At 51.7% G+C, this 14674-nt stretch overlaps 1 protein-coding gene across 1 annotated transcript; it reads right to left on the reverse strand.

Annotated features, from left to right (window-relative positions):
• Window positions 1–522: 522 nt before the first annotated feature.
• pik3r4 (phosphoinositide-3-kinase, regulatory subunit 4) lies at window positions 523–13435 on the reverse strand. Its single transcript, XM_085366740.1, has 21 exons — window positions 13185–13435; window positions 11063–11797; window positions 10821–10954; window positions 9863–10073; window positions 9385–9777; window positions 9177–9311; window positions 8875–9096; window positions 8115–8288; window positions 7867–8012; window positions 7588–7791; window positions 6458–6659; window positions 4322–4413; window positions 3686–3908; window positions 3441–3606; window positions 3199–3363; window positions 2897–3108; window positions 2656–2787; window positions 2473–2573; window positions 2293–2381; window positions 1680–1800; window positions 523–1600 (listed from the first exon to the last, which is right to left on the reverse strand). Exons 2-21 carry the CDS (start codon window positions 11778–11780, stop codon window positions 1430–1432), a joined length of 4011 nt encoding a protein of 1336 aa, XP_085222866.1. The 5' UTR covers window positions 11781–11797; window positions 13185–13435; the 3' UTR covers window positions 523–1429.
• Window positions 13436–14674: the final 1239 nt, after the last annotated feature.

The raw sequence follows: 14674 nt of genomic DNA on the forward strand, positions 1-14674 counted from the left end.
GACTTCCTCTTTGTGACCAATCAGGAAACAGCCACGGTCTCTGATCACGTGGTCTGTGTGTGTGTGTGTGTCTGTGTGTGTGTCTGTGTGTGTGTGTGCGTCTGTGTGTGTGTGTGTGTGTGTGTCTGTGTGTCTGTGCGTCTGTGTGTGCGTGCGTGTGTGTCTGTGTGTGTGTCTGTGTGTGTGTGTGTGTGTCTGTGTGTGTGCGTGCGTCTGTGTGTGTGTGTGTGTGTGTGTGTGTCTGTGTGTGTGTCTGTGTGTGTGTGTGTGTGTGTGTGTGCGTGCGTCTGTGTGTGTGTGTGTGTCTGTGTGTGTGCGTGCGTCTGTGTGTGTGTCTGTGTGTGTGTGCGTGTGTCTGTGTGTGTGTGTGTGTGTGTCTGTGTGTGTGTGTCTGTGTGTGTGTCTGTGTGTGTGTGCGCGAGAGAGAAACTTTATTTAAAACTGTAAAAAAATGAAGAAAGACGTCTAAATGCACCTATGCAGGACATACACACAGATTCTCGTCTTCATATCTTAGTCGGGACATGTAATTGACATAATGCTTCTAACCCTGAGCCTAACTATAAGCCTGACACTAAAACCACACTGTGAGTCTAAATAACACCTTCGATGTGGCACTTTGGTCCCCACAAAGACGTCTGGACAGGTGCATGTGCACACAGAGTTCTCAGGTCTCACTCAGTTTGCTTCAGACCGTAAAGCATCGTTTCATACATGGTTTTATTTTCACACACACAGATTCTGCTGGTTTGTGGAGCTCTGACAGTGTTCGATGCTTCTGAGCAGCGTTCAGGTGAATCATCACAACGAGACAGGAAGTTTACCTCAGGTGACTAATCTGTGCTCCTGATGTACGCAGTCCTTTTGTTAATAAAGCACTTTCAAATGAAGCCAGAAGAACGTCACACGGGCTCAACAGCAGTTCCCAAGTTGTGGATGGGGACCCCTGGTGGGCTCTGCAGGAACAACGTGGAGCTCAGCTGGAGGCGTCGCTGACGCTCCGATTTAAAGAAGCTGAATTACACCTGCACATGGAAAACTGAACTAAAGATGAATCAAAACAAGACTACATGTCCCATAATGCAACTCAACAGATTTACTTCCCTAAATCATCAGCGCAGCTATCAATCGTGGTTCTAAAAATCAGGTTTCCTTCGTATCCAGGCAACAAGACTTCAGAGTGAAAAATGGCGTGTTCATCCGGCAGGAGCGAGATCAGCTGCACACCTGCACTTCCTGTCACCTGACACTGACGGACATGAAAAGCACAAACTAGTCGTCAGGGCTCAGAGTCTACAGCAGAGCATTTCACTTCCTGTTTGAACCACGTCTCGTGATGATGATGTAACCGTGTTCATGGGGAACAGGAGCGTGTGTCCATAAACACACGCCTCCCTGCGTGCGTGTGCTGTGATGTCATCGGGGGCCCTCATTTCCAGACTTTGACGATGCCGTCTCTGGACGAGGTGACAATGAAGCCCTGCGTGGTCTGGAAGGTGGCGATGTCCGTGATGATGTCGTGGTGACCTAAGGGGAGGGACTCCGGGCCGCGGCGGGGCGAGTCCTCCACCACGCCGCTTTTCTGTTTGCTGTGGATCTCCTGCAGAGACGGCAGTGTTCAAAGGTGAAAGCAGGAAGAGTGTGTGCGTGTGTGCATGTGCGTGCGTGCATGTGCATACCTGTACGACCTCGGTCCCTTCGATGATCTTGCGGCTGTAGAGGACAGACGGGCAGTGCAGCGAGTCGTTGGCTCCGCCCGCCACAATGTACGACCTTTCCGGATACGCCAGGTCCCAGAACCTGAATGGAGGTCAGCAGAGGTCAACGGTCGCTCAGAGAAACTGTTAAACGAACAGAGCCGCGAGCTCGTCCTGCTGCCATGTTTGATGTTCTGTGGGCCACAGAGCGGCGCTTACACCTGAGCGTCAGCTGACCCGATGACCCAGCGGTGTCAGCTGCACAGCTACGACATCATCTCTCCATGACTACGACTTCCTGCCAGGACGGAGCTTTGTAACTGTGGAGGGTGAAATACAACCCAGCCAGAACCAGAACTTCCTGTTGAGCTTCACTGAGTGAGTCTGGCTAATCTTAGCTAATGTTAGCTTTCCTGCTAACACAGGTGAACGATGTGCTACCAGCTACAGCGAGCTAACCTCAGCCAACCAGTCTGTGTGAGCTGGGCACCGCTCGCTCGGCGACGTCAGCGATCCGTGGACTCCACCTGTGAGCTAACGATGCAGAGAACTGTGAGGTGGAGTGTTTGTGTGGATGTTTCTCTGTGGGTCACACCTGATCCTCATGTCAGAGCCGGCTGTGAGCAGCAGAGGGTTCCCGTCAGCAGGACTGCAGTAGATCCCGTTAATGCTGTGTGGGGACGGCTGCAGACACACAAACACACACCTCAGTGACTTACACACACACACACACACGCACACGCGCACACACGCACACACACACACACACACTCACCTGCATCTCAGAGAGTGGGGGTGCCGAGCTCGCCCACAGGGTGAATTTGCGGTCTCCGGTCTCCATGTCCCACATGGACACCTCATTGTTCCCCTGCACAGCTGCAGACACACACACACACACACACACTTATGACTCTGTGGAGACTTTAACAGAAACGAACTCTGAGGCGACTCAGCTGACCTGCGATGACAGACGACTGGTAGAGCGGGTGCATCAGCAGCCGTCTGATTCGTGCTCGGGCAGGGTGGGAGTGGTTTGAGATGGGCAGCTGGAACCGCATATCCCAGCAGGCCATGGTGCCGCTGCTCGTACCTGCAGGAAACACAGAGACGTGAATGTTTCGTGCGACACCTGGACGCACGTCTTTGTTAAAACCGTTTTTCCGCCACCACAAACAGATTTCATGTGAGGACACACGGACCGAGGCAGAGCCAGCACTGGTGCATGTCCACGGCAAAGGACGTGATGAGTCCGAGGCGGAGGTCGTGGCGCAGCGTCCAGGCGTTGGAGTTGGAGCGGAGGTCCCAGCCGACCAGCGAGCCATTGACGGTGGCGTACGCCAGCACCGACTGGGCGCCGGAGTTGAAGTGGTGGATGTCGACCGTGCAGCCGTCCTCCTGCAGGTCCAGAGACCTGAAAGAGCACAGACCGACTTCCTGTCAGATATCCTGGTGCTCATCTCAAACACGGCTATCTTGAACTGTGTCGTCGGGTTTCTGTTACCTGCTCTGGAACGGCTGCACTTTGGGGGATTTTGGCGGTTTGTTGGCTTCGACGGCGAGCAGCTGGATGGATCCATTATCCGAGGCCACGGCTAAATAGTGCGAGCCCTGACAGAAGGTCAGCGTCTTCACGTGGCCGCCGATGCGAGAGTACGTCAACACAGACCTGCGGAGACACGGTGAGGGTGAGTGACTCCGCGGCGCCGCTTCTGCATGCGGGGCAGGCACACCTGAGGGCCTCACCTGGTGGTCGTGGTCTTTCCCTCCATCTTCTGGCTGTCCCACACTTTGACAGTACCGTCGTTGGAAGCCGTGGCGAAGATGGAGTGCTCGTCGGAGACTCGGATGCGGTTCACGGCAGCTTTGTGTTCGTGCAGGTGGGCGACCAGCAGGCCTTTCGGATGCCACCCTGAAACAGTCACAGCTGTGTGAGGTGTGAGCTCGCCCGCGCCCCGCCCGAGGTCCGCTGCGAGTGCGGTGGCGCTTACCTGGAGGAGGAGGTCGGCTCTCCCACTCAGCGCTCTCCATCATCTGCTTGGCCATGCGCTCGGCACTGCACTGCTCCCTCTTCTGCTGCACCAGCTGCTGAAGCTCGGCCTTGCACGTGTTGAGGCGTCGCTGATAGGCGGGGCCGCTTGCCACCGACTGCAGCACGGGCACCGCCAGAGCCGCGGTGCTCTTCCTGATCTGACTCCCCGGCCCGTCGGCGGCCTGCGAACAGGACCCAAACCCAAGTTTAGCGACTGAAAGGAACCAGAACCACAGAATTATCTCCCATCATGCCCCGGGGCGCGCGAAAGGAAGGCGTGAAACCTTAGTCGAGCAGGTTTCCTCCCACTGAAGATGAAATCTAACGATGGTTCCTCCTCCACAGCACTGACACACAATTACGTTAGAATATGATGACGACACAGCTGCAGGTGTGATGAAGAACCCAGAAAGTTTACCCACAATGCATTGTTTTGAGTGTTGTCTGGTGAGCAGTCAAACTACAAATGTCCCTGATGCTTTTAGACCCGCCCCTCTGTACCTGCAGCCTCTAAACTCTGAGAATAGTCGTGCACATCTGCTCTCAGACTAAATGGGACCCGGCACAGCAGCGTACGAATGTCGGGTGGCGTTACCGTGGCGGGCTGGCTGGAGGGCGGCTCCTGAGATCCAAACATGCTCTTCCACTCCTCGTTCATGGTGGAGTCCTGCTTGGTGTGCTTCCTGGCTGTGGGACAGACATGCAAACAGGACGTTAACCACGAGCTCAGATGAAGCAGCTTCCACAATCGGTGAAACTAAATCCGAGGAGAAGGCGAAACAAATGTCACACAAAGAAAGTGTGACGAGCACATGAAGTTCGAATAATTCTTCATGTGCTCGTCGAGATGAGATACTTTTATTTTGGAGGGCTTTAATTAGATGCAGTGAATCTGTCGGCCGCTCTCTGATCACAAAGCCAAAGTGATTAATGAGACAGACCAGAGAGCGTCTTTCTTCAACAATCTGCTGCTCTCACATGTGTGGCTGCAGATGGAGCCGATTACTGTGGCGGAATTACACAAAAACATCTGGAACAGGATTGTTTCAAAGCAGCGGGACCTTTTACATACCCCACAAGAGACATCACAACAGACACATGGAAACACTCGACAAAACAATAAGCATCAGAGCTGAAACCCTGCAGTTCCCCTAACGTCCAGCAGAGGCAGCAGTGGGTCGTGTTTACGGCCTGATCAGCAGACCAGCTGCAGGAACAGGAAAGTGCAATGAAGCACAAACAAAACAACAACACTGAAGTTCAGTTCAGTTTCATGTCACTCAGCTGTGAAACTGTAAAAAATGTGGGAGGGGCTTACCCGCCTCTAAGACCAGGGCTGGGTTTTGAATATCGATGTTCTGATTAAAATCGATTCTGGCTTGGATAACGTGATATCGATTCATTAAAATCCTGAATAGATTTTTAAATATAAATTTATTTTGCCCGAAACGCCAGAATCTCAAGTTCAATCTCACAAATTTTCAACAACCACCAAAACAGTGAATGAGAGCAGGAACAGGCTTCTGCACAAAGACGTAAACACACAGCGCCGACGCATCAGAATCAGTGAGACGTCGCCTTTCTCACCCGACGGCACGGACACGGTCGGGGCTGAAAGCCGACAGCTCGCTGATTCCAATGTGTCGGCGGGTCGAGCTTTGTGTTTACACCCTTTTTGCACCGATTCTGAAGCTGTTAGTTTGATGTCTCTCCAAACATTATTGACCGAACCAGCAGCAAAAGAAGATCCAAACTACGCTTCACATAAACATCGTCATGGACTCACTCTGACTTTTGCTGTTTTGCTTCCACCAGGATAAAATCACACTTCATGCACAGCTCTCTCTCTCTCAGCAACAGTTTCCCGTCTGAATCTCTGTTTTCTGCATTTTTCGCTTGTTTATTACACACAAGTCTACAGCTGTTTACAGCCTGTCAGCTGCTGGTTTTTTACATTTAACTGCCTTCCGAGCAGAAAGCCTCACCTCTGTTCAGACTGAAGACATTTAGACTTCAGTGATTGCTCAGCTGTGATCGAACCTCTGTGACTCTGCTTCACTTCAGCAGCATCAGGTTGCTTCAGTCTTTGATCGACTGCAGAAGAGTTTGAAGCTTCTCTGCTATAAAAAGCCAGAACAGGAGAACCTGCTTCATGTTTTATCCTCAGTTACTTTGACACAAAGACGTCTGCGGTGATGCTCACACCTCTGATGGAGCCTCACAGCGTCAGCTTTGTCTTATACATGGATACGTGCTGATAAACGATCAGAGTTATAACATTTTTGGCTGTCTGAGGCAAAATGTCCCCGATTCAAATCGAATCAGGACCTTGTGGATCAGAATGGATTCTTCGATACCCAGCCCTACCTAAGACCGACTCAGCTTAACCACAGCGAAGCCTCACAGTGTCGAACATTGGCTGTGGTGCCGCGGACACGCTCCACGACGAAAACTCTAAAGCTCCTCGATTTAACATGGCCCAGGCGTGCAGTGTAGAGTGACCCCATACCAAGTTGATCCAATAAATCCCGAGGAGGAGTCTGCAAAAGTGTGACACCTGGAAATGGTCGAATCCGCACCAGAAGGGCATTTTTAATTAAAAATGGCCGACTTCCTGCAGGTTTGGGACGTGGGTCCGGTGGATTTTTTGGTCCATGTTAGCACGTTACAACTGTGTACCAACTTTCATATGTGTATGTGAAACTCGCTGTGTGGATGGGATGTGGGTTACCTCGCTTGTCCTCGCCCTCAGCTTTGGGTTTGATCAGGTCCACTTGGCGGCCGGTGATGCCGAGCGTGGCCAGGTCGATGACGCCGGTCTGGCCCGCCTCCCCCGCGTGGCTCTGCTCGCCCATGTTGGCTTTGGCCTTGTTGGATTTCAGCATGAAGTCTTTGAGCGCCAGCAGCTTGTCCTCCTCGGCCTCGGTCATGCCCTGAGAACAGAGTCCGCACGGCGGTGATCATTTGCTGTCAACAAGTCGTGTGAATAAAATGAGGTGGGAGGAGTTAAAGCACATCGTCTCCCTCCACTCGTCTCTGCTGTGAGCAGAAAGGCTCATTCACTTATTATGAAGGTGGAAACGATCAGTCAGGCTGTAAGCGTGTTCATTTTAACACGGGAGTCTATGGGGACTGAGTCGCTGCTGCCTCTGCTGGACGCCAGAGGAACTGATCATGATCACGCAGGAGGAGCTCTGAGACTCAGCAGACTTATCCTTATCTACACTCCTCACACTGACGAGGTGATAAACCTCTGGATTCCTCAGTTTGAACTTCTGCCGTCCACATGATTAATCATCATCTCTGTTTCCTCCTTTCCAGTAACAGGAACTGATCAGAGGCGAAATGTGTTTAACTGTGTCGAGAAGGTCGACCACATCCAGTCAGGAACAAACACCGACAGCCGCAGAAGAATTTAGCTTTCAAATCAGCTGGACAAACAAATCCTTTATCTTCAGAGAAACCACGACATGAAAAGCCTCGGCCTCATGTCAGTGAAGAACGTGCAGGTTTCATGCATGAAGCTGAGCGAGGGCGGAGCCGTGCAGGAGGCTAAACGCTGCTCGTCGTTTTCTTGTTGCTAAATGTGTTTAATTCATTAACCTGTCAGATCTCGTGCTGGCCTCTCACTGAGCATGCTCGTGATAGATTGTATAAAGTGACTAAAAGCATGCAATTAAAATGTGAGTGCAAATTTGTGTGTGTGTAAACAACAGGCTAAAAGCTGTGTGTTGCTGCCCCCTTGTGACTGCAGCCAGCATTGCTGCAGAGAAACATCATGGCGCAGCAAGCACAGCCTGCAGTTCCTGTAGCATCCAGCAGAGGCAGCAGTGAGGCGGAGCCCATAAAACGTGTTCTCACCTGTGAGAGCAGCTTCTTGAGGAGCTGGGCGATGGCCGGGTCATCGGGCGTGGGGCATTCTGGGATGGTGCCCGCGCGCTTCTTCTGGCGCAGGAGCAGGTGTCTGAAGAGCGTGGCGATGTCTTTGGAGCGCAGGGCGTAGTCGAAGATGGAGCGACTCACGGGCTCCTTCAGGACACTGAGCAGAACAAGCTCCTTATCGATCTGCGGGGAGATGAAGACGGATGAAGTGAGGACGACGCAGGAGGCGCGAGCGTGACGACGGTGGCGCGGACTCACCTGGATGATGGGCTGGGTGATGAAGGGGTTGAGGTGGGGCATCAGCTTGCAGTAGACGTCGGCGACGTTGAGGTGCTGTGCGACTACGGTGATGAAGCCCACGGCGCCGTAACGGATCCACAGGTTGGGGTGACACAGGAACGGAGCTATGGCAGGTGGAAGGAGACAGACCGGGTTTAGTGACATCACGTCCACGGCTAAAACACGCGAAAGCCGCTGGAGGGAAACAGCTCCTGAGACTCGCTTACCGATGTCGCCGACGAACTCGTAGAGGTGCGGTTTCTGCAGCAGACCCAGCTGGCACATGCAGGTGAGCGCGTTCAGGGCTTTGTAGATGACGAACTCCTCGGTGTCGCTCAGACCCTGCTGCAGCAGCGGCTTCAGGATGGACGAACTCTGCCAGCCGACGTACGCCGCCACGCCTGCAGGCACACACAGGGAGAGAGAGCGTTTCTTATTTCCTGCTTTATTTTGTATTCATCAGTTTCACTTCCTCCCCCTGTTAGTTGTTTGCCCCGCCCTCTTTAGCATCACCTTCTCTTCCACGTCCTTACATTTACATTCAAAGATGTCTTTATGACCTCGGATCATGAGTTAATGTTTATGCTCTCCTTTGTTTGTTTGTTTGTTTGTGTTTTTCCGGAGAACTTGAAGCTTTTGACTCCTCAGAATTGAAAAACTGATTGGACTTCTATGGCGATGTCACCGAGTCTACATCAGTTCAACGAGGCAGAGAAGCAGAAACGCGCACAGGTATCCTAAACGATCTGTCTCAGCGGCTGAGAATATTACTCTTCCAGCCAGAAGATGTTTGTGGCGTCGAGACTGAGGAGCTTCTACGTCTGCTTCACTCCAGCCTCCAAACACTGGCCTCTAAAGCCTGTAAACTGTGATGGAAGAGAACTATACTCGTCTTTAGCTGCTGCTGGTAGCTAACCTCACAGCACACCAGCTGCAGTTCCCGCTTCTGACCACAGAGGGCGCTGCTGTTAAGTTTGGCGCGCTTACCCACGATGCTGTCGAAGAAGGCGCCCCGCAGGTGCCAGTCGTTCTTGTCGTTGAGGAAGGTGATCATGTGGGACAGCAGGACGTCATTGGCTTTCTGCCGGCCGAAGAAGACGCACAGGCACGTGATGCCGTTCTCCATCAGCGACTGCTTGACGATGTTCTCCGAGTCGCTGAGCAGCGTCACCACCTTCTGCTGCACCATCTCGTGCAGCGCTTGCAGCTCTGCACAGCACACATACAGCGAGCTCGTCACATGGACGCACAGCGACGCATTTATAAACAGCACCGAGGGCGGGGCATACCTGAGTCGTAGTTTTCGTTGGGGTGGAGCGCTTCCTCCGCGTCCTCACTGCTCAGGTCCTGCTCCGTGTTCACGTTGTTTTCCTGGACCAGCTCCAGGAAGCGCAGCGCGCTCTCGGCCAGGTGGGCGATGTTTTCTGAGAGGACAAAGAAGGTGTCAACGATCTAAACCTGCGCGGCGTGCGTCTGCGGCGTTTCTGAGTCACTGACCTGCGTACGCCAGCCTGACGATGGTAGCGTCGTCCTGGGCGAGATGGGCAATGCCCGGCAGGATGTACTCGGGGTAGATGTTCACATCGTTCCTCGGGACCTCCTTCACCAGCGCCAGAACCTTGGCCAGCGTCCGCACGGCCTGGGCGCGCACGCGGGGCATGGGGTCGTTGCAGAAGTGCAGCAGGTACGGCGTGATGCGGTCCAGCAGGACGTCCACGCTGAGCCGGGGGGCCAGGTGGAGGACGAGCTCCAGCGCGGCGAGCTTGGAGTCGCAGCAGTGCAGCGTCTGGAGGCAGGAAGTGATGACGGAGACGAGCACGACGAGGCCCTGCTCCTCACGGGAGCTCGTCACGCCATCGCTGCCATCCTGGGGCGAAGAGGAGGCGGAGCCTGAGGGGAAACAAACAACAACAGTCAGGTTTCGGCAGCAGCAGACTTTCACCCTCTCCAAGTTTCACCCTCAAAGACGCGTGACCTCCGTGCAGGTTGTGCAGGATGTTGTCGAGGTCTTTGCGGATGATGAGCACGCGCTCGTCCGCCGACTGGAACGTCTCTTTGGCGAACTGCGCCATGTACGGCTGCAGGAAGGTGTAGAAGATGTCCGGGAACGCTTTGCCTCGCTGCTGCTTCAGATACTCCTCTGCCGTCAGCCGCTTCTCGGGCTCCCGCTGCACCATCTGGGCCACCTGACAGGAAGCACACACACACACACCGGTAAAGACCTCGCTGTGGGCGCTGCACTCGCCGCCTTCAAAGTAAGACCAAGTAAGAGCTCCACACGACCTCAGCTCGACCGGGAAGTAAACGCTTCCATTTGATGAAACATTTATTTTTACTTTGTCAGGACTTGCGGAGGGCCGAGCCGCAGCGCTCAGACGCCGTTTCCTTCCTTAAGAGCGGTTCTTGTAACTTCCTGTTTGTTTTTGGCCAAACGTCTTTTTATTATAACACCGAAACATTTCAGAATATAACACACCTGCACCACATCCTGCTTCCAACACACACACACACACACCCTGAGCCTGGTTCTGTTGGAGGTTTCTTCCTGTTCAAAGGGAGTTTTTCCTTCCCACTGTCTCCAAAGTGCTGCTCACAGGGGGTCATGTGATTGTTGGGCTTTTCTCTGTATGTAGGATTGTAGGGTCTATCTTACAATATAAAGCGCTTTGAGGCGACTGTTGTTGTGATTTCGCGCCGTGTAAATAAAGTTCAATTGAAAAAAGATTCCTGGCTCTTTCACCTGCCCAGGTTTTAAAGACTTTTCCTGTTGGTGGAAAATTCCACAAAAGGCAGCACCTCAGAGTTTTTTAATGCAAGTCCAGAATAACCTGATTGATCAAAGAGTGAGACTCTAACATTTGTCAGCCTGAAGTCACAACAGCTCATCTTCAGCTGCTCTGTGCTGAATTACCAGCCGGGTCATAAATCAGTACCAGCTCTCTGACGCTGCGGTCCTCGATCTTCATGAGGACCTGCTCCGTCTGGAAGTGTCCTTTACGATACGCCAGCAGCTGGGACAGATCGAAGAGCGGGACGCCCTCTGTGAACAGCTCAGCGATCACACAGCCTGAAAACACACACACACACAGATGAGGTCTGGCGTTCCTCTGAGTGCAGAAGCACACAAACATTATCACCGGAAGTGTGATGGAAGCTTGCAGCAACGCCTCCGTACCTGCAGAGAAGATGTCCATGGCCTGCTTCAGCTCCCCTCGGCTCCTCTGGTTGTTGTTGGTCAGGTCCACCAGCGGCGTGTTCTGGTCGCTCTCCGTGGTAAACATGCTTCCATCTACGAACCTCTCGGGGGCGATGTAGCACGTCCTCCTCCTAGACGTGTCGAAGAAGTAGTTGAAGTCGGCGGGGTTGTCTTCGGGCAGGTAGGTGGGCTTGAAGCTGGCAAAGTCGGTGAGCAGCACCCAGTTCCAGCTGGTCACCATCACGTTCTCTGTCTTGATGTCCCCGTGACGCACGCCAGCCTTATGAGCCTGGTCGACGGCGTTGAGGATCTGGAAGGCGAGCCAGCGCTTCTCCACGTTGTTAAGGAACGGCCGCGTGCTGATGCGGTCGTACAGGTTGTCCCGAACGTACTGGCGGAACAAGATGGCGGCCTTCTCGGTGAGAGAGGTTTTCTGGAAAGGCAGGCAGTTCTGGCAGGAGTGCAGGCGAATCTTCAGCTCCTCCAGCTCCTGCTTGTGGCTCGTCAGCGGCAGCGACGGGTCCTGGATGGCGAAGACCTTCACCACCACCAGGCCCTCGCGATGTTTGGCCCGGGCCACCTTGAAGAAGCGCGTGCTGCCCAGGCTCTTATCGTACTCGTGATCGACGATGTCGGAGAAGTAGCTGTCCACGGACAGGATCTGAGAGGGGGCGATGCCCGCTAGCTGGTTCCCCATCGTGCCTCGAAGCTGCGCTGCAGAAAGACAAACAGAAGGAGAGGTGTACACGCACATAGTGAGTGAAGAAGAAACACCCAGTGCATCATGGGAATCCCCCAGCAGCCTACGTCTATTGCAGCATAACTAAGGGAGGATTCAGGGTCACCTGGTCCAGCCCTAACTATATGCTTTAGCAAAAAGGAAAGTTTGAAGCCTAATCTTGAAAGTAGAGATAGTGTCTGTCTCCTGAATCCAAACTGGAAGCTGGTTCCACAGAAGAGGGGCCTGAAAACTGAAGGCTCTGCCTCCCATTCTACTTTTAAATACTCTAGGAACAACAAGTAGGCCTGCAGAGCGAGAGCGAAGTGCTCTAATAGGGTGATATGGTACTACAAGGTCATTAAGATAAGATGGGGCCTGATTATTTAAGACCTTGTATGTGAGGAGCAGGATTTTGAATTCTGGAGTTCTGAAGATCACAGAGCGCCTGTGTGGACATGTCTTTACTTCAGGGCCCAGCTCGGCTATGTCGTGTTTTCCGGGTTTCTTTCGTTGGCCTCCTGCTCCATATCAGCCTTTGGGGACGAGCTTTGCATGAAACGTGACTGATCCAGAAGCTGCTTAGGGGGAGAGTCTCTGCTGCCTTACTGAATAGAAGGTTTGAGAATGAAAAATGTGTTTGACCCTCGAGTATGTGCCTGCAAATATTTTTAGTTCTTGTAGGTTTTATTTGGAGGGTGTGGTCAGGGTCAAACAGGCTGTCAATCTGTAGTTTTCCATGTAAATATATCAGACGTCAGCTGTCGGTGTGATGTTGGGTTTCATTGTGCTGCTGTGGTGTTTAATGTCTCTGTGCAGGAGTCTCGGGCTCTGCTGCTCGGCGTCCATCCTCCCTCCTCTGTTTGCCATCTTTAAACCATGACGGTAGAAACACGAGCTACATCTGCTCATTTCCTACAGATTGTTGTGAGGACGACACGTATCTGCCCACGTTAAACTGTGACATCGCTAGGTAACGTGGGCAGGTATTAAACCGCCGACGGGCGAACAGGCGTGTAAACTGGAGTGTCCGTGGAGCTGATCGGTGGTGTGTGAGGAAAATGTCCGCTCGTTATTTACGTTACAGAAACACAGAGACACGAGACCAGGCGTTAGACTTTCTAATCTCTGTTTTTAATTACAAATAATTTCGCTGTAGTCTGGAAATAATGCGTGTATACATTTGCACGAGCTGGAGATCTTTAATCTGGAAGATGTAAACGGATCCAACAAGTTAAGCTGGGACACCGGCCTGACCCAGAGGAACATCAGCTTCCAGAGCTCGGAGTGAAACCGGCTGTGAGACCACAAACACACTAAAACACTCGGAGGCTAACAGTTAGCATCTCTCTGAGGGAAGTACACGGTAAAAAGCAGACAAACCTGCAGCCGTTCGCTCTCACTGGACCACAGCTACTGCTGCTATTAGCTTCAGCGTGCTAGCAGCGCTAGCCGTAGCACTAATGCTAAAGGCTGCTAACGGGAACAGGCTTCAGGCTGATCCGCCAATCCGGGTCTTCATGTCGGCTCTCCTCCTGCCACCGCAGTACCGACCCACCGTGCTCAGATAACCGAGGATAAACAACAAACCAGCCGGACTCGCTCAGCTAATCGATCCGCTGTTTCCAGCTGTTATTGTGTTTCCGGGTTACAGCGGAACCGGAAGCATCCTTAAGCACTAACCGCGGTAGTTCCAAAGATCGTATAGCAGCGTGTGAGGCTCTCTGTCGATTCAATTATCCGTGTCGGCTCACTGACAGGTCTGCGCGGTGGAGCAGCGCGTTACTCACAGAGATCCGGGGTCCGGGTCCAAGGTCCGGGGTTTGAATCCGGCTGGCTCTGTCTGTGCGGAGTTTCCGTGTTCTGCCTGTTCCTGTGGGTTCCTCCCACAGTCCAAACATACCTGTGAGGTTACCTGAGAGTCTTCTTATAATTATGTTTATTTATAAATGATGAAAAGGTGAGCAATAAAGTGTTGCTTTCAATCAGACATTTCCTAAATCATTGAGCCAGGTCATGACCTCCACCAAAACATCTCCCAGACCCTGTTTGTCGGATTTTTTTAAAAACTTTATTTATCACATTTTAGACATACAGTCAAGTAAAACAGGAATCACATAAAAGATGACATTGTGGTAGTACAATGAGGAACAGAGAGAGGGACAAGGACAGTGAGACAAAAGTGAGTACAAAAAATAAAATAAATTAAGGGGAACATAAATAAACAGAAATTTGCAAGAGCCAAAATCAAGTTAGCAGTTTCAATCAGTTACAGATGTTAACAGTCTTGAGAGCCTTCGTGTTTTTTGATGAGGAGATTGTCCTTATATATTGTGCAAGTTCCATTTTAATACAAGAAGTTCAGGCTTTCTGCCGAGGACTTTGCTTTTGTGTATATGAAATTTTGCCAAAAATAAAACCAAATTTATAAAGAAGAAAGCATCATTGTCCTTGTCTTTAAAAGTATAATAGCCAAAGATAACATCCTTATAGTATAGTTGAAGATTAGGGAGAACAGAGTCAGTAATAAACTTGTGGAAATCCTTCCAGAATTTACATGTAAATTTACTCACATGACCAAAACAGATGAGAAACTGTTTCAGGTTGCTCTTGACAGAAGGTACAATGTACATTTATTTCAGCCATAAATTTGGACAAATATTGTTTGGTAGGGTAAAACTTATGAATCACTTAAAGGAAATCTCTTTAATACCCTGTTTGTCGGATGTTTGGGTAACTGATTGAAAATGTGACGTCATTCAGGGGTAAAACCGCAAAGGATTCTGGGAACGAGTGGCAAGCGGTACTAGCGCGCGCAGGCTTTCACGTGAAAACAGTCACACAGCGATAAAAAGAAACACAAAGAATGTCAA

This window comes from Diplotaxodon limnothrissa, linkage group LG11 (genome assembly GCF_057381915.1).
Source record: "Diplotaxodon limnothrissa isolate DT_005_m linkage group LG11, D_limnothrissa_male_GT1.1, whole genome shotgun sequence".
NCBI classification, from domain to species: domain Eukaryota; kingdom Metazoa; phylum Chordata; class Actinopteri; order Cichliformes; family Cichlidae; genus Diplotaxodon; species Diplotaxodon limnothrissa.